We start from the raw sequence: 20,132 nt of genomic DNA, 5'->3' as shown, positions 1-20,132 counted from the left end.
GCCCGGGCGCGCAGTTCGTAGTTCAAGCCCTAGCTGCAGCAGACAGGCGAAGGCTGGCTTCCCCAGACCACAGGCAGCTCCCAACCGAGGCAGACCCGAGCGACGACGGTAGCAGCGACGACGGGAATGGAGCTCGAATCCGCGGCACAGCGCATTCCGCCCCGCCCGGGTTCCGGCCGTGTTGCAGCCTTCCGGGGCGGTGCGCGGGAGAGGGTCGAGGTCTTCTTGCTCGACAGGGGGCACTGTGGGCGGTTGTCGCTCTGGTTTCGCCCAGGCTCGTTGTCCGGAGTGCGGCCCGGCTGAGGAGAGCCGCGTGCGTCATTCTGTTGCTCGCTGTCGTTCGTCCATCCGCCCGTCGTCATGTCGGTGCCGGGCCCGGTGCCGGGCCCCTTGCGCAGCGAGCTGGTGGAGGCCGTGGCCCAGGCGCGGCTCCTGGTGGTGGGAGCCGGCGGCATCGGCTGCGAGCTCCTCAAGGACCTGGTGCTCACTGGCTTCAGCAACATTGACGTGGTGCGGGCCGGGGCCGCGGCGGGGTCGGGGGCTGGGGCGGGTGAGAGGCCGGCGGCGCGGCCGGGGGTGCGGGGAGCGGGGCAGGGGCGGAGGCCGGGGCGCAGGGGCGCTGTGGTGGCATGGCCGCTCCCGCCAGCCGCATTGTCTGCGTGTTTTCAAACTGCTCCCGGCCCGCCAAAGCAGCCGGGCGCGGCGGGGATGGGCCCCGCCACAAAGGGGCTGCGATCTGCGGGTGCCATCCGCGCCTCGTCTCAGAGCGGGCCGCCCCGAGCTGTGCCTGGGCTCCCCGGCGGAGAGAGCGCTGCCGGGAAACCCAGCGGTCGGGCCGCCCTCCCAGGCCAGCGGCGGGTCCCGCCGTCGCTCGGTGGAGGAGCGGCTGCTCCTCTCTGGGAGCCCGTAGATTAAATCTCCCGGGAAACAGTGGCGTGCCATGTTAGCTGCCCCACGAGTGATCTTTAAAGTCTTAGTTTTGCCTAATGCCGCATTTGCTAATACTGTGGGTAATGGTCCAGTGATGGATTGCAGCGAAAAACAAAATTTGTGGGAGGTGAACTGTATTTTCAGATACCGAGCTGTAGAACTGTCAGTCCTAGGAGTCCGGTCACGACAGCTTCCCGCGGGCCGTGCTTTCAGTTTTGCTTCCTGGTACTACTCTCTGAGTGTGTATAGGAAGGGCAGAATTGAGAGGGTGGTAGTGAAAACGGGTCGGAGAGAAATACTGTTAGCAAAACTCTCATTACCCAGTTTCCAGACCTTTATTAATAATTTTTTGTTGTAGTTATGAAAAGTATATGGTTTAAATAACTTATGGGAGTACAAATCCAGCTGGAGCACAGGTCTATTTCCTTGAATACGTTTTCCCTTGTGTGTGCCTGGCCAGGAGTCACATCTGAGAGTTTTGCATGACAAGTTGTGAGAAGTTTTTATAGTCAGACTTGAGCAAAGCATGTTAGAAACAGCTTTTATCTAAAACTATATCAGCTTGTAGAAGAGTACAGCTACTGATTTGCCTTGTTATTCAGACAACTAAGGCCTTTCTACTGAAATACTATTTTAAAACTTGTAGGATATGCTTAAGTGTAATTCCAGGTTGTCCCTTTGATTTCAGTCTGCTGCCGAGAGCCTATCCAATTTTAATATTGTATTGGTGAAGTAAATGTGTGCAAAAGAGTGGAAGCCTGCAGTTTCTGCACTGGTTTTTTCCCCTCTTTTCTTTTTCCTACCTTACTATGTCATTTGTTGTCCTGGGTTCAGCTATAGCAGTCATTTTTCTCCTCCTTAGTAGCTGGTGCAGTGCTGTGTTTTTTTAACTTTCAGCCTGGGAACAATGCTGATAACACCGATGTTTTTAGTTGTTGCTAAGTAATGTTTATTCCAACCAAGGACTTTCTCAGTCTCATGCTTTGCCAGGGAGGAGGGGAAGCCAGGAGGAAACAGAGACAGGACACCTGACCCAAACTGGCCAAAGTGGTATTCCATACCACAGCACGTCATGCCCAGTATATAAACCTGGGGGAGTTACCTGGAAGGCCCAGATTGCTGCTCGGGTCGGGCTGGGTATCGGTTGGCGGGTGGTGAGCAATTGTATCCTCTCCCCTTGTTATTTCCCTTATCGTTTTTATCATTGGTGGTAGCAGTAGTGGTTTGTATTATACCTTAGTTACAGGACTGCTCTTATCTCAACCCGTGGGAGTTACATTCTTTTGATTCTCCTCCCCATCCCTCCGGGAGCGGGGGGAGTGAGCAAGTGGCTGCATGGTTCCGAGTTCCCGGCTGGGCTCAAACCACGACATTTGTGTACTCCTGCAGTCCATTTAATATCTCCTGATTTTCCAGTTAGTCATTAAGTATAAATTTCATTGCAGTTTGCTTATTGTTTCACTTATTATAGTTTGATTTTTTTTTTTAACTTTTTTTTTTTTTTTTTAAGTTGTCTTTCAAGGCAAGTTGGACTCAAGTACATGTTGGATCAGGGCCATCTTAATTTAAAAATATCATTGGCAATGTTTTATACAAGACAGTAATGTTTTGATAATGTACAGAGTGGGCTAGCAGAAGACAAGGTGAGAGCAAAAAGACTTGTTATGCAGAGAGGGAATTTGCTATTGGGAGAATAAATCACTTTCATCAACATTTGTGGTATTGAGGGTTTTCATGGTTATTAAATACTAACAAACTGGGACACCTGAAAATGCTTTATATTTTTATAAGTTGTGAATTATTTTTAGAAACAAAATATTAATAGTATTTTAAAAATCTAGTATTTTTGAATACCAGACAACTTGCAAATACGTGATTTAAGTATACTTTGTGGAAAGGCAGCACCTTTGTCCTCATGAAGAACAAAATCAAATTATTCAAAATCGAAGTCTGACAGTGAATATATATGTATATTTTCTTAGGAAGCTCTGAGGCCTTTCCTTCTAACTTACAAAAATTGGAATAATGTAAAAGCTATTTTAATAAGAGAACTGTTATATTCTGATCATTCTGAGCTAGATTGAAGCTTCTCTTGAGGTCTTGTCCTGGGTTCAGGACAAGTCTCAAGTATTCTCTTTGGAGAAAAACTTCCTTTGCTTCTTTTGGTCTTGGTAGTACTGTTTTCAGTTGTGGCTTATGTCATTTGTTATCATCTCCAGTTAAAATCCTGAAAGCTTTCTGGGTAATGGAAGTTTTAACAATGATGCACTTGATCATTTTCACTTGAGGTTCTTGGGCTTTCTGGTTTTGGACTAAGCAAGCTTTAGTGTGTCTTACGAGAAAGGAAAGTAGGTAGAAATGTGTTTTCATGCAAATACCATTTTCATTAAAAGATGCAGGACTGCGAGTAGTTACTAGGATCGTATGGGTAAAAATTATTGAGAGTCTCTGCTTTATAATACTTCCCTAAAACATTGTATATCTTCTGTTTGCTCTATATCCACAGGTGCTTTTATTTAGTGTTTAAATAAAATTCTTTACTATTACAGTTCTTAGTATATTAAAACTTAGCTTTAAAAAATATTCTCTTCAGAAAACGGGCAGTTTAATCTTGGAGCGTGGATCTTGCTTGCAAAGGATCTTCCATGAGAAGTGTGTGGCATACTTTTTCATTACTCAAATTTGGTTAATAAAATTAGAAGTGTATGAGAACACCCTCGGTAGGTCATGTTTAAACTCTACACGCATACTCAGTCTGATAGTACTCTCTATATAGCTGGAAGTGTTACTGTGTTGATTATGTCAACATTGTTGTTGTGGTTTAAGCCCAGCCGGTAACTCAGAACCACGCAGCTGCTAGCTCACTGCCCCCCTTTCCCCCCCCGCTCCTGGAGGGATGGGGAGAAGAATCGAAAGAATGTAAATCCCACAGGTTGAGATAAGAACAGTCCAATAACTAAAGTATAATACAAAGCTACTACTACTACCACTTATGATGATAATGATAAGGGAAATAACAAGGGGAGGGAATATGAAACTAAAAAGGAAAGGGGGGAAAAACACCAATAATAAACACAAGCGATGCACAATACAATTGCTCAACACCTGCCGACCGATACCCAGCCCGACCCGAACAGCAATCTGCCCTTCCGGGTGATTCCCCCCAGTTTCTATACTGGGCATGATGTGCTGTGGTATGGAATACCCCTTTGGCTAGTTTGGGCCAGGTGTCCTGTCTCTGCTTCCTCTCCGCTTCTTGTGCCCCTCCTCACTGGCAGAGCATGACAGATGGAAAAGTCCTTGATCAGAGTAAGCATCACTTAACAACAGCTAAACCATCAGTGTGTTACCAGCATTGTTCTCAGACTAAAGCCAAAACACAGCACTGCACCAGCTACTAGGAAGGAGAAAAATAACTGTTACAGCTGAACCCAGGACAATTGTCTTTGGGAATTGGGGAGAAATATCTCAGGCTCAGAAAAATTGTCTCCCTTTCTAGTTAAAAATGTTAGGGACAGGAGAGGACTTCTGAAAGAGTGGTGGATCAGAGAAACTGTTTAAAGCAAAAGTAGTGGCATCAAAGGTAGGAATAAATCTTCTCAAAGTTCTAATTAAATCTTAATTCTTGTGGTGGGAGTGTCCTGGGTTCAGCTATAGCAGTCATTTTTCTCCTGCTTAGTAGCTGGTGCAGTGCTGTGTTTTTTAACTTTCAGCCTGGGAACAATGCTGATAACACCGATGTTTTTAGTTGTTGCTAAGTAATGTTTATTCCAACCAAGGACTTTCTCAGTCTCATGCTTTGCCAGGGAGGAGGGGAAGCCGGGAGGAAGCAAAGACAGGACACCTGACCCAAACTAGCCAAAGGGGTATTCCATACCACAGCACGTCATGCCCAGTATATAAACCGGGGGGAGTTACCCGGAAGGCCCAGATCACTGCTCGGGTCGGGCTGGGTATCGGTCGGCGGGTGGTGAGCAATTGTATCCTCTCCCCTTGTTATTTCACTAATCGTTATTATCATTGGTGGTAGCAGTAGTGGTTTTGTGTTATACCTTAGTTGCGGAACTGCTCTTATCTCAACCCGTGGGAGTTACATTCTTCCCATTCTCCTCCCCATCCCTCCGGGAGCGGGGGGAGGAAGAAGGGGGGGGGGGAGTGAGCGAGCGGCTGTGTGGTTCTGAGTTACCGGCTGGGCTCAAACCACGACAGGGAGATAAACACATTTGAAATTCTGATGTTCATGTGCATGTATTAATAAATAAAATTGTGGCCGTTAGGGGGATTACAGTCATGGCATCCTTTGAGGTTGCACATCACAGGTGTTCTGTGGTATATGTTTTTAGACATCTTAGTTGCATGATTGGATTATTATTTTTCTGTGAGTAGACTTCATAATTTTTTAATATACACTTAAGCAGTTAGTCCTGGTGACAATCAGTAAAACCTTTTGCTCTGCAGTGTATGAATTAGAAGACAGTGCAGCCCTCAGTGTACCGATTCAGTTGCTCAAAGCCATGTTCAAATGTAAAGTAGAAGTACTAATTAGTTTGCTGAGTAGCCTTTCTTCAACCTTGGGGAAGCGTGGAACAGAGCCAATGTTCAGAGTGTTTAGTCCCATGTAGAGTCTGACTGGACTTATCTAGACCAATTTCTGCAGTGGCCCTTCTGAGTCTGTACACTGTGCTCCTGATAAATTCTCACTAAAATCTTTATCCTGTGGTAAATAGTAGAAGGTCAGTAACTGATTGTCCTAACTACTGTGCATGCGTATCTCAAAATTCACTTGTGGTTTTAGTAGAGACTCTTTATTCAGAAAGTTTGTTGTTGTGTAACCCTTAATTTTTTATGTATGGATCCATTGTTAGTAATTATTTAAAATGTCTGGATTCCTGAAGATGATTAGGTGGTCACTTGTGCCTCCACAGTTGTTATAGTGCAGATGTAACCCCTGTATGAAGGTCTGAAAAGGGGTTTGTAAAGTTTACGCATTTTGGTCAGTCGCATTTGCTTCAAACTCTGTTAATGATTTTGTTCCTTTTGTTTCTGTAAAAGTGAAATGGCTGTCTCTTGTGTGTTTATAGATCGATTTGGATACTATTGATGTCAGCAATCTCAACAGGCAGTTTTTGTTTCAAAAGAAACATGTTGGAAGATCAAAATCACAGGTGAGGAAAAAGTCAAAGTTCATGTCTTACTGTCCACAAAATAATACTGAGTGTTAGAAATATGTCACAATCTTGTTTCTACTGTGAAGAGGGAAATGTTGGTTGGTTGATCATGACTATCCACAGCATTTCATTACAAAAGTATTTAAATCTCTTAAGGTAGTCAACTTGATATTCAACTGGTATTAAGTCTATCTTTAGAAGGAAGGAAGAAATAATAAGTTGTGTTTTTGTTTTTGTGTTTTTGTTTGTTTTGTTTTTGTTTATTTCTAGGTTGCCAAGGAAAGCGTGTTACAGTTTTATCCAGAGGCTAATATTATAGCTTACCACGATAGCATCATGAAGTATGTTTGGTTTTATGCTCTAATTGCATGTTTGGGTTTGCAAATACTGTGTTATTTAAGTGCTATGATGGGGTGCTTTAAGATATTTTACACAGCTACTGCAGTAAGAAGAAAAAGCTGTAAATGTGAGAGTACCACAAACCTGAGTGGGAGTGTGGATTTTGAATGAGTTTTCTTAAGCTCTGGTACTAAGCTGTAGTCATTTGTTTGTGTCTATTTTTCATTTTATTAGCAACACTTACTATATAAGTTTCTACACTGTAAGGATGCCCTGATGTTTTGAGCAATAATTAGATTAAAATAAATGTGAATGTTGAGTCTGTAATGGAAAAAAAAAAAAAGTCCTTTTTAGGTAACTATCATTTATATGTGCACAAAACTGTTAAAATTCAGTCTTTATGATCCATAACCAATGAGTACAGGATTATGTAGATTTTCATTAGCTGTTTCCCATGTTTTACATTTCTTTAGTTTCTTAAAAACTGATATTCTGTCATGTTAAGGTTTGAAATCTGAATTTGCTATTAGCCACTGAAACACTGACTCATCGCATCCTTCTGAAACTGTAAAACCGTTAATCCTGTTTCCTCTTCACACTCTCATCACCACCTTCTTTAAATCAGAAAAATGCAGTGTAAAGATACTAAAGCATCAAGATTTTAAAATCCTGTGTCTTGGCTCCTAAGAGTATGGAGGCACAATCAAAACCAATTGAGCTATCACAGTATAATGAATTATCACCAGTCCGATGAGCTATGGTAATTAGAGTGTGCACGTTTTAGCCTCAGCTGGTGGTTTTTAAGGTCAGTTACCACAGCTCAGCCAATTTACTCATTAGGTCAGAACAGTATAATCACTTCTTAGTTGTCTGCCTGTTTTATTGGTCAAATTAGTACTAATTGCAATAGCTTCCAGCAGCATAAAATCCATGCTTTCATCCAGCTTTAAAATGGGCAGAAGGCAAATGGGGCAGTTAAAGGCTAGCAGTAAACTCATGTGTAATTTATCACATGAACGTCAGTCCACACTTTGCATATGTATAGTTTCTGTTGTGGCATAATAACCAATAACTTTGATATACCATTTTGAGTATTGTTTGGTTTGTTTGTTTTTGTTTTTTTTTCTGTAGCCCTGACTATAATGTAGAGTTCTTCCGCCAGTTTACGTTGGTTATGAATGCTCTGGATAACAGAGGTGAAGTTTTCACTATGATTTTATATTAGAGATGAAAATACTGTTGCTTGTTCATACAAACAGAACTTAAATGTGTTCTGTTCTTAGTACTTCTGCAACGTCAGTTAAGTAACAAGTATCCTCTTAACCTCTCTAGTTTCACTAATGCTTGCGTGCTTTACTAGAAACTTGAAAGGGTAGTTAGTGCTTTGACAGGTGTTTAGAAAGTAAATATTAACTGCTGTGCTGCTGCTTTATGTGAACTGATGATTATTGTGTGTACATATGTAACTTTATTCAGTTGTTTGCTGTATTTAATAGTATTGATATATTTTGTGTTAATTGGAAAATTGACTCTGAAAAAGGTGTAGTGCTCTATAATGAAATAAGGCAGATTAAGGATACATGTTTGCATAGGAGGCTAGTTTGAATTTGGAGAAGTAAAACTTTTTTCTAATTATTCAAGTTTTTCTTTAAAAACTCTTTGATTTGCAGCTGCCCGTAACCATGTGAACAGGATGTGTCTGGCTGCTGATGTTCCTCTTATAGAGAGTGGAACCGCAGGCTACCTTGGACAAGTAACAGTTATCAAAAAGGTTAGTTTGTGTATTATTACTCTTGTCACTTTAAGTTTAAATTGTTGGCTATTTTAGACAACAGGGCATTGGGTGTTTTGAGATACAGTTACGGTTCAGCTGGTAATAGCATATGCTATCAGTAGCCTTCACAGCGTGACAAGTAATATTTCACTTTTCAACAGGGAGTGACAGAATGTTATGAATGTCATCCCAAACCAGCTCAGAAGACTTTTCCAGGCTGCACAATCCGAAATACGCCATCGGAACCTATCCACTGCATTGTGTGGGCTAAGTATTTGTTCAAGTAAGTGATTTATTTAAAAAGAAAACAGGTACTGTGGTTCACTCTTCTGGTTGCTAAACCTACAGACAGAGAAATAAAGTGGACATATACTTTTTGGTTTGGTTTGGTTTCAAATGAATATGGATTATAGGGAAAACCTCCAGTTCTTTGACCTGGGTTTTGGGGTGCAGGCTTGTGGGGTTTTGTTTGGTGGGTTTTTTTTTTGTTTGTGTTTGTTTTTGTTGGGTTTTTTTGTGTGTGGGTGTTTTGTTGTGGTGTGTGTTGTTTTTTCTTTTTTTGTTTGGTTTGATGTGGTGGTGTGGTGTTTTTGTTGGTTTTTTTTGTTGGGTTTTTTTTTTTTTAATGTAAAGATGGAAGGTTGGTTAGTACTTGGGCTTTGCTTTAATATCACAGAAAATCTGGCACTTTGGCACTGTAGTATAGGTTAAGTTTACTTTATTCTTTACCTGTGTGTGAAGTTAACACGTTTTTCAGTTTAATGCATGTATTAACAGATGTAAAGTTTGCTGAGATCTTGGAGGGTTATAACCAATGCATTCAGTACTGCAGTATAAATACAATGCTAGGTGAACTATTGAGTTATACAGAACTAGTTTGCTAAATTCATTTTTGTATTGGACATTTTATGTTGTCAGTGTTAAGACTGTGTATGATTAATCCAAACAATTTAAAAAGCACTGTATGAAATGGTGCTCTGATAGCAAGAATTCTAAAGTGGATATATATCCATTAGCAAATATTTCAGTCTTTAACAAGATATGATGAAATTCTAGTGTGGTGTTGTTCTTAATTATTATATAGCCAGTTGTTTGGAGAAGAAGATGCTGATCAAGAAGTCTCTCCTGACAGAGCTGATCCTGAAGCTGCTTGTGAGTGTGAAATAAACTGGTAGCTTACCCCGTTACCGAACTGTTCTTGTTTCTGTACATCTCTTAAGGTTAGAGAGTTCAGCTACATTTTCTTTTAAGAGGATTCCATTTACTGTGCCCTTAGGCAGTAAGAGTTTGGGGTCTGTTGACAGTAGTTTGCCTAACAGATCTTCATGTACACCGTGCATAATTTAGTTCCCTCATACTGCCACTTATAAGATATTTGAAACAATTTCCATGTTTTTAGTTAACTTGATGCATAGTGCATACCAGAGGTTTTTGCATGGAGAATGTGCAAAAAAACTACCACTGCAAAGTGACAACAGTTTAATAGTTTCACCTGTCAGAACTGTGGCCCTTGTGGGGCTGATCACTTCAGCTGTCGTGAAGGCTTTTTAATACAGTGTAAGATGGGTCACTGGCATTCACTAGTTGTTCTCAGGTAGTGTGGGTAGAAAAGCTGTGAGGAACACAATCAGTATGCTAGTCATAAAGTTCCAGTTAACACATCCAGGTGTAAGTTGTATGATTTAGATGAATAGGCTTGTGTCTGTTGGGAGACTCCTGTTCCCTCTGCAGCAAGCTGTCTTCCCCATGTGCACAGAAACTCGAGGTGAAAAGTGAGCTTGAAGTGCAAATTAAATATAATTGATCTTCACAGGGTGGTCTGTTTTCCCCCTTATATATTTGGATTTGATGGAGCGCTTCCTTCCTTGCAGCTGGGAGTCTTGTCTTTTGAACTGAGCGATATTTGTAGTCACTCTACATTTTCCACTCTTAGCCGAGGGGTTGCAAGGAAATACCAGGATTGTATTTGAACTCTTCTAGCCTGAAACACTTCGGTGTTAATCTGCATAGGAAATATGCTTGTTTTGAGTGATGTTTTTGTAGCTATTCAGTATTTTTCTGTAAGGACAGTAACTGTAGTTACTGTGCAGGTAAATAAGCATCATTGTTTCTTCTTTTGGATCCTTTGATAGATGAATGGACTTGGGAGAGGGAGCTTAGAGGATCCTCCAACTCTTCAGATTCTCTGAGCATCAGATAGTGATCACCCAACAGGTGATCCTACAGGATGTGCAGAATGAAATAGCTGAGCCTTAAAAACAGTGGTGTATAAAGTCACTCAAAACAGTGGCTGCTGGAATACTTGGAAGGTAGCAAACACAATGCCACTTATTTAAACAAAGGTACCAGGACAATTATAAGAGGGCCTGAGCTGTAGCCTCATATCTTAGTGAGCAAACTGTCCATAGCGATAATGCTGTTTAGAATCAGTGGACATACATGGTGTATCAGGGGAGAGTCAGTGCAACCTTTGCAAAGGGAATTCATGCCTTGCAGGGCTCTGCAGGTCCTTTAAAGGAATCGGGGAAACCTGTGGACAAGCATATCTGGTTTACACTCTTCTGAATCTCAAACTTTTTGTGAGGAACCTGAAGGAGCTCAGCAGCCATGGGGAGAAAAAAGGATGGAGATCCTGAAGTGGATAAACTACTTAAATGATAGAGATAAGTGGTGATTAGAGGAGTGTCTCAGATTGAGGATGGGACCAGTGCTGTTCAGCATACAAGATTAGGCAAAGTCATTCAGGATAATAAAGATGAGGACTGACTGCAAAAAGTAGTAGAAAGCTGCACAATGCAGAATGACTGGGCAATGTGACATTAGATAGATTTGGTGCAGATAAATATGAAGTGATGCAAATCGTGCGTTGGTGAGAGGGGAGAAATGTTTACAAGTTTACATATAAAGGATGGTCTCTGATTTTTTTTTCTCATTCAGTCAAGATGTTAATAGATAGTTTTATGAAAACGTCAACCTGCTGCTTATTAGGAATCGTGATAGCAATTGCTGGATGTGACTGGTAAAGAAACACAAAATGAATAGCATCTGTGTGCATGGAATGTTTTTGTATAGAAATAACCAGAGGTAAGATGGTTTTTTTTTTTTTTTGTGTTGAAGTTCTAACCAAACTAAGACAGGAGACTACTAAAAGGGAATCATTGGACATTTATGAAATTGCAACATTATGTGCAGAATATTAGGGAACAATTGTTCACTGTTTCTGCCAATAAAGGAAAGAGGTGACATCAAGTTAAATTAGCGAGTTGCAGTTGCAGAAGTAAAGAGGAGTAGTCACACTGTGTCTAATTCAGCTTTGTTTGGCACAGCAAAGCCATTTTATGGTCCCTGCATAATTTTGGTTATTGACTCCAGGGGAAATGTTTGGATGGGACTTTTTTTTTTTTTTTTTTAATTAAAATATTGGTTAACACTTTATTAATAGGGGAGCCAGCAGAAGCCAGAGCACGAGCATCCGATGAAGATGGTGAGATTAAACGTGTTTCAACTAAGGAGTGGGCTAAATCAACTGGATACGATCCAGTTAAACTTTTTACTAAGGTATCTTCTTTACCCCCAATAAATGTCTTTATTTGAAGTGTATGAGGTGCTGTAAAGTTGCCCCAGTTGGACACTTAATGCTAGCTATCTATTATGCAATTATGTTACAGCTTCCACTACTATTGCTGTAGTGTTGGTCTTTTACAACACTTGTTTGTTTTACAGCATTCCATCTACATCTGTACAGATGGCTTCAGCAGCTTGTCTGTACTTTACAGAAAAAACTTCATTCACATTCGTTTTAATATGAAAAGGTAAACTTAAATTCTGTAGGAGTTTCACTGGGCATAATCAGAACCAATCTGAAGACCTAAAAGCTACCAGTCATCTGTGTATAGTCAGGCTCTGGCATGAGAAAATACAAATTGGTTTAAGAGTTTTCCTTCTAAATAGTTGCTGAAAGTGGATAAATAGAGGAAATTTGTATAGAATGTAATGTTGATAGGTAGTAATAACTTTACTTTGGAAACACATTGGCATGTAGGTAAGAATTATCTCAGGGAGCTGCGAAGAGCTACAGTGGTGGCTTTAGTAGGTACATGAACCCGCTACATGTTTGGAATATTGTTTCTTGATTTTTACTTTACTCCTCCTCAGATTAAGCAGAGCTGAGCCTACTTTATGTAGTAAGTTTTAGAGAATGGGGAATAAGAAGTTTTTCAAATCTGTCATCCAGAGGGACCTTGACACGCTTGAGAGGTGGGCCAATGCCAACCTCATGAAGTTCAACCAAGCCAAGTGCAAGGTCCTGCTCCTGGGTCGGGGCAATCTCAGGCACAGCTACAGGTTGGGCGGAGAAGAGATTCAGAGCAGCCCTGTGGAGAAGGACTTGGGGGTGTTGGTTGATGAGAAGCTTAACATGAGCCGGCTTCAGTGTGCGCTCGCAGCCCAGAAAGCCAACCGTATCCTGGGCCGCATCAAAAGAAGCGTGACCAGCAGGTGGAAGGAGGTGATCTTGCCCCTCTACTCTGCTCTTGTGAGACCTCACTTGGAGTATTGTGGACAGTTCTGGTGTCCTCAACATAAAAAGGACATGGAGCTGTTGGAGCAAGTCCAGAGGAGAGCCATGAGGATGATAAGGGGGCTGGAGCACCTCCTGTATGAAGACAAGCAGAGAAAGTTGGGGCTGTTCATCCTGGAGAAGAGAAGGCTGCGTGGAGACCTCATAGCAGCCTTCCAATATCTGAGGGGGGCCTACAAGGATGCTGGGGAGGGACTCTTCATCAGGGACTGTAGCAATAGGACAAGGGGTAATGGGTTTAAACTAAAACAGGGGAAGTTCAGGTTAGATCTAAGGAAGAAGTTCTTTACTGTGAGGGTGGTGAGGCACTGGAACAGGTTGCCCAAAAAAGTGGGAAATGCTCTATCCCTGGCAGTGTTCAAGGCCAGGTTGGACGGAGCCTTGGATGACATGGTTTAGTGTGAGGCGCCCCTGCCCATGGCAGGGGGGTTGGAACTAGATGATCTTAAGGTCCTTTCCAACCCTAACCATTCTATGATTCTGTGTGGTTGAAAATATTTTCAAGGAGAAGAGCAAGACCTCATAAATCTAATATTGATTTTTCAAGTTCACAGCAGATATAAAAAGTATGTCTTTTTTTTTCACCTTTCATTTTAATGTGCTTTGTTGTTTGGTTTGGTTTTTTTTGTTTTAATGTTTCCTAGCTTTTCAAAGATGACATTAGATATCTGCTGACAATGGATAAGCTGTGGCGGAAAAGAAAGCCTCCAGTGCCACTGGACTGGACTGAGGTACAAAATCAAGGTAATTGTCCCTTCTCCCACTGTTTATTTGTAAGCCATACCTGCTGTTTGTTAAGGCACCTCTGCGATACGTACATTTTCTCACTGCCACAGTTGAGTACTGATAATGAACGTCTTAATTCTTTGTGATTCCTGAAGGTTTTAAATTTTTCTCTATATAGAAACCATTTTTTTCTAAAACTGTTTTGCAATTGTTATTTTAGATACTTGGCATTTGCTGTAGAAAATTCACATTTCACAAAATTACATATCAACTTATTCTAGGAGCACTGATACATTTATCTCTGAAAGCTGAGTTTTGCTGAAAAATTACATTTGCTGTAATTTGTGCATGTGTAGGTGATTGATGTAAATGTAGTTGCAGTTTTAAATGCAGATTTGTGATTTGTTGTAAAATGTTGGGGCTACTATAGTTTAAAGATATTCTTCAATTTAGAAAAGACTTAATTTTGCTGAAATTGGAAAATTCTTAGCTCTTTGAGAGAACTTCTTTGAGATTTTTAGGTCTTCCTGATCTTAATTTTTTTTTTTTCTTTTCCCAAAGAGAAAAACACATCTGACCAACAAAATGAGTCCTCTGCAGTCTTGAAGGATCAGCAGGTTCTTGATGTCAAGAGCTATGCACGCTTATTTTCAAGGAGTGTTGAAACCCTGAGACTTCACCTGGCCAAGAAGGGCGATGGAGCAGAGCTTATATGGGATAAAGTTAGTCTGCCAAATACATAAGAACCAGTTATACTCTACATATGTAGTATAAATATTAGACTCATTTGGTTTCATTCCAAAATAGTACTGCTAAGAGCGTCTGGCACCTCACTGAAAACAGTTTGCATATGTAAACAAATACATACTTTAAACACTATATTTTGTAACTCACTGAGTGTAAGGATTAACTATTGTGATGTAAAATAATTCACCAACTTCAAAAAGCACAAATTCAGAAGTACTTGTCATATTTTGATTTTTGAAAATATTTTAATAATGCAACTTAATTTTTTTCCTTTTTAGCTTTCTCTAAAACATACTCATAAACAGTGGTTTGTAGCTAGAGTTTTACTGAGTTGTACCTTGTAATTAGCTCTGATGATAGGTATGTGATATATTACTAGTTTCACTGAAGAAAAAGAAGAATTTTCTCTCAGCACCACAGTGTAATCTTCCTGTAGTCATTGTCCATTTAGCATAAGGAAAAAAAAAGTAGTCTGTAAATATAGGAGGGACAAAATAATAAAATAATATTACAACAGATAGTAAAAGTACTTCTTTCTGAAGCACTGATTTTTGAAACTGAGCATAAAACATTTTAAGATTTAGGATTTGGGTATTTTTTTGAACATGCAAGGCATTTTATTGATACTAATACACTACTAAAATACTAAGTACAATTCCTAAACATGTGTATTTAAAGTATTACTGCTCTGACTAAACATGCCATCTGAAAGAGGAAGTATATTGACTTTGAAATGGAATATTACACAGACTTTTTTTTTTTTTTCAACTTTCTATTTTTAAGGTTTTAGGAATCATGTGTTGCAAACTTTTTCCAATGACTAATCTGATTTTTAAATACTTTGTGTATTAATTTCTTGTCAAGGATGATCCTTCTGCACTGGATTTTGTCACTTCTGCTGCGAACCTCAGGATGCATATTTTCAGTATGAATATGAAGAGCAGATTTGATATCAAGTGTAAGGATAAAATACAACATTGTTTTATTTAAATAATAATTTAAACTTCTCAATTTACTGTTAAAAATCTGCATACTCTTGCTTATTTTGCAGCGATGGCAGGAAATATTATCCCAGCTATAGCTACTACTAATGCGGTAATAGCTGGTCTCATAGTGCTGCAGGGTTTGAAGATTTTATCAGGAAAAATAGATCAGTGTAGAACGGTAAGTGGGAATGAGATACTTTTACTTTCTTGTTAGTTATTATTTGTTTAGAAGTCATTTTAACTTGCTTTGACTATTGTGTAGTTTTACTGTCTCTCACTTGTTGCTCTGGTAGATTCTGAATGTGCTGGGAACTTTCAGTCACAATGAAAAGAGAAGTGGAAGTCTTAAGGAACATTAAATTCCTCTGATTTAATGAAAATTAGTTGCTGGATAGGAGAGAGAACCAGACTGACATTACTTGAAACATGGTGGTTTCTTAATTTGGCAGCAGCTGGTCAGTCAGCACAGGCGTTATTGTGGACTGGCTGTAATATGCACTTTCTCCTGTTCAGCAGGCATGTCAAGGAGGATTAGGGAACAGGACAACCTGTGAGACTAAGAATAAATCTGTAGGAAAACAGGTTTTATGAGTGCTGTTACTTACAGAATAACTTGTTTTGTTCTTGTCTGTCCTCAAGATTTTTCTGAACAAGCAGCCAAATCCCAGAAAGAAGCTATTGGTTCCTTGTGCTTTGGATCCACCAAATCCTAACTGTTATGTATGTGCAAGTAAGCCAGAAGTGACTGTGAAACTTAATGTACACAAAGTTACTGTGTTAACGCTCCAGGATAAGGTAAATCTTAAGTATTAGCTATGGCTTTCATTATTGTTCTAATACTGTAAATTATTAAAGTTAGGGTTTTGTTCAATGTATTTTGACTGAACACCAACTGTTTATATTTGCTTTACATTTTGCATTTCTCTGAGCAACAAGAAGACCTAGATTAGCCAGTATGTTTCTTGCCCATATGCGCTTTTATATCTTGTGAAAGAATGTTTGTATTTCGTGACCTTTTGATGGTTTTAAAGCCTGTTCATATCTAACAGCAAAAAACTAAATTTGTATTTCAGTTGTTCAGTAGCCACATTACAGCTGTATAATCATAGTTGATTTGTATTTCTGCCATTTTATGAAGTATTCTAATTTTTTTTCAGCGTATCTAAACCTGTAGATTTCAGACAGTGAAAAATATAATTCTTTTGTTCATGGAAATTAAAAAAAAAATAATTAAAAAGTATAGGCTTTCAGCAGATGTCTGAAAATGAGCCAGGATAAGAAAATCAACATAATTCAAGGTTCTTTTTTTATAAGTGTTTTTAAGTCTGATATTAATTAAATAATCATCTACATCTTTTCAGATAGTGAAAGAAAAATTTGCTATGGTAGCACCAGATGTACAGATAGATGATGGAAAAGGAACTATCCTTATCTCTTCAGAAGACGGAGAAACAGAAGGTATGCATACTGAAGCTTTTTAGATAAGAGTAGATAGAAACTAGGAAGAAATCAAGATACACAGAATGGAAGTATAGCAAATGTTCATGTTCATCCTGTAGACTAATATTTGAAGATAACTGGATTTGCAAGTATTTGAGTGGCTTGAGAATAGCTAGTGGTATTGTCTGTAAGCTTGCATGTCCAGCTCAGTTTTCCTGTTTAAAGTACTTTTCACCTGGAGCGTCAGGATTCCTTTCAAGAGTAGGTATTCAGCTATGAAAGTGCACCAGTCATTTTCCTCCCTTTGCAAGCCCCCTTTTTTTCTTGTTCTTAGATTGTGGTCTTTTTATGATGCTTGTAAGCACTATTGTAATACAAATATTATCTCCAAAATGTTTCTAAATGTAATAATAGTGAAGTGCTTGAACATGATGCATAAAGGGTAAATAAGTCAAACATAGGTAGTTTTAACTCCTGATAGGCTTAAATGTAGTTTTTAACTCCTGATGGCTAGCTTTTACTTTAAATATAGCTAATAAATGTTAATCTTAGGTTTCTACATAAAAGTTCTGAAGTACTCATTTCATCATACTTATTCAGGTGTAATGGATCTTTACGTAAATAGCTGTATACACTGCAAGTTTTCACCTTTTTTTTTGTTTTTGGTTTTTTTTTTTTTTTTTTTGGGTTTTTTTTTTTTGTTTTTTTTTTTTTTTTTTTTTTTTTTTTTTTTTTTTTTTTGTTGCAAATAACCACAGGAAGTTATCAGACTTCGGAATTCGAAATGGCACTCGACTACAAGCAGATGATTTCCTCCAGGACTATACACTGTTAATCAATGTGCTTCATAGGTAAGGATTCTGAAATAATTATTTTTGTGTATAGATGTAGAACAGTTCCACAGGGAATTTCCAACTCAAAATTTTAAATTAATGAATAAAGCTCAAAGATTAAGTTGTGGACAGAAAATAAAGAGGTAAAAGAGGAATTGTTATTTTTTAATGAATTTATGGAGTTTAGTGTGTTTAGGTGGTTTAGGGCTTTTTCCCAAGAGTAACTGGAAAATGTTTATTTGAATAAGTTATCAATGCACAACATAAAAATACAGTGCAGAAAACAAATTTACTTTTGGGGCAGCCAACAAGTGAGAAACTGCCGTTTAAAAAAAAAAAAAAAAATTTAAGACAAAAAACCACCCAGCCTGCCAGGGTAGTAATTTCTCTGTTTGACTACTTGTGTTCAGATACAGCAATGCAAACAGAAGTTACTTTGGAATAATTGGTGTGTGTATTTAACCCTGGATAAGTAATATACATTTTTATACAGTAATTTGACACACTGCACTTTGAGTGAGAATAGGAATGTGACATTGAGGAAGAAAGGTAAGCTCAGGTAATGCTTTTAAGTCATGGCACTGGGTGGAACAGTGTTTATGAATAGCCAAAGCATAAATTCTAAGGGAGGACTGAACAGATTTTCCTCTTTTTTTAATGTTTTTCTCATTTTGTCCCAGTTGCAAGGTGCTCTAACACTGGAATGACATACATACTTTGTTAAAAAGACAGGATTTTTTTATTTTTACCTGGTTGTTTAAAAGCATATGTATTCTTCTGCAGTGAAAACCTAGAAAAAGATGTAGAATTTGAAGTTGTTGGTGATACCCCTGAAAAAGTTGGCCCTAAACCATCAGAACCAACATCCAAGAACATTACCAATGGTAGTGATGATGGAGCGCAGCCCTCAACATCAACAGGTAAATAACAGGAATAAATATGAAATTAAAGAGAGTCTTTCAGTAGTGCAGTCCAATTAGAATAGTTGTCTTCAGTTTTATGACTTAACTTTGCCAACATGAAATAAAAGGCATTTAAATTGTCTTTGTGCATAAATATAATATTAAATAGAAAAGTGCACATTTACAATTGTTAAAGAATGCACATTTAAGATTGTAACAAAGACTTACAGTAAATACACCTTGAAATTATATTTAACTTGCAAGGGTTTGGCGGGGTGTCATCTTAAATGCATCATTTGTACAGTGTTTTAAATTGTTAGACCCATTCTATCTGATGGTCATGCTATTGCTTGACAAAAAAGAATCAACCAAATTTATGACTTTCTCCCTGCAGATTAAAAATTACTTTGTGGATGTCTTTGATCACATTTCATTTTGTTAATTTAAAAAGACATCTTTATTATCTGCTTCCAAAATAATTCTTTTTCACCTGTCAAGCAAAGCATGGCAAAAAAAGAGTATTTCCTATTCAGGAAGAAGTACCATCACCTTCCTAATGTAGAAGATATGAACATACTCAAAGTACTTTAAATCAATATGGGATGCTTAAGAACTGAAGGCTAATGTTCTGGAAACATCATACTGTTTTATAGGGGTAGTGTATGAATCTGAATACTTGTGACAGATGTAAGTTAAATATCTCTTAGTTCTGCGTTACACTTTTTAAAATAGTCTTGCAGTTAAATTACAAAGAATATGGATAAAGAATGCTCCAAGGTGTATTTGTTGTATTAGAGACATTTTTATGTATGAAATTTTACAGTATCCATTTGAATTAAAAATATATATTTTGCAGCTTCAGATCAAGATGATCTATTGATTGTTGATTCTGAAGATGAAGGAACTTCAAGCAATGTTGATGATGATAGAGAAAACAAAACCCGTAAGAGAAAACTAGAAGATAAAGAGTGTGTCAGTACAAAGAGAGTGCGTACTGAGCAGGCAGAAGAGCAAGATGAAATTATACCATTAGACTGAACATGCAAATACCCCTTGACAAAATGATTCAGATAATGTAATACAGTAACAGCATATTATGTTGGGATGTGAAAAATGTCCAGAACTAGACTAATTTTAAGGCCTTTGTTCCAAGTAAATACCAAACCACTGGCTTAAATAATGTGTGTCTGTTTCTCTTGATGATAAAACTCTCATCTCAATAGACTCTTTCAGAAGTTTTTTCCATATGAATTCCATATATTAAATGTAGTAGAAACATAGTTTATAAATACTTACAGATAAGTATTTCATAGAATCATAGAACAGTTAGGGTTGGAAAGGACCTTAAGATCATCTAGTTCCAACCCCCCTGCCATGGGCAGGGACACCTTGCCCTAAACCACGTGGTTCAACGCTCTGTCCAACCTGGCCTTGAACACTGCCAGGGATGGAGCAGCCACAACCTCCCTGGGCAACCCATTCCAGTGCTTCACCACCCTCACTGTAAAGAACTTCTTCCTTATATCTAATGTAAACTTCCCCTGTTTAAGTTTGAAGCCATTACCCCTTGTTCTACCACTACAGTCCCTAAGGAAGAGTCCCTCCCCAGCATCCTTATAGACCCCCTTCAGATACTGGAAGGCTGCTATGAGGTCTCCACACAGCCTTCTCTTCTCCAGGCTGAACAACCCTGACTTTCTCAGCCTGT

At 39.0% G+C, this 20,132-nt stretch overlaps 1 protein-coding gene across 1 annotated transcript; it reads left to right on the top strand.

Moving 5' to 3' along the window:
• Positions 1–354: 354 nt before the first annotated feature.
• LOC115619137 (SUMO-activating enzyme subunit 2-like) lies at positions 355–19,735 on the top strand. Its single transcript, XM_030511189.1, has 17 exons — positions 355–510; positions 6,012–6,095; positions 6,369–6,439; positions 7,569–7,633; positions 8,108–8,208; positions 8,373–8,494; positions 9,296–9,363; positions 11,654–11,769; positions 13,435–13,534; positions 14,078–14,238; positions 15,128–15,221; positions 15,315–15,427; positions 15,889–16,044; positions 16,611–16,707; positions 17,435–17,540; positions 18,306–18,442; positions 19,281–19,735. The coding sequence occupies exons 1-17, from the start codon at positions 361–363 to the stop codon at positions 19,460–19,462; spliced, it is 1,923 nt and encodes a 640-aa protein (XP_030367049.1). The 5' UTR covers positions 355–360; the 3' UTR covers positions 19,463–19,735.
• Positions 19,736–20,132: the final 397 nt, after the last annotated feature.

This window comes from Strigops habroptila, chromosome W, assembly GCF_004027225.2.
Source record: "Strigops habroptila isolate Jane chromosome W, bStrHab1.2.pri, whole genome shotgun sequence".
Taxonomy (NCBI): Eukaryota; Metazoa; Chordata; class Aves; order Psittaciformes; family Psittacidae; genus Strigops; species Strigops habroptila.
This window is presented reverse-complemented; position numbering and strand designations above follow the sequence as displayed.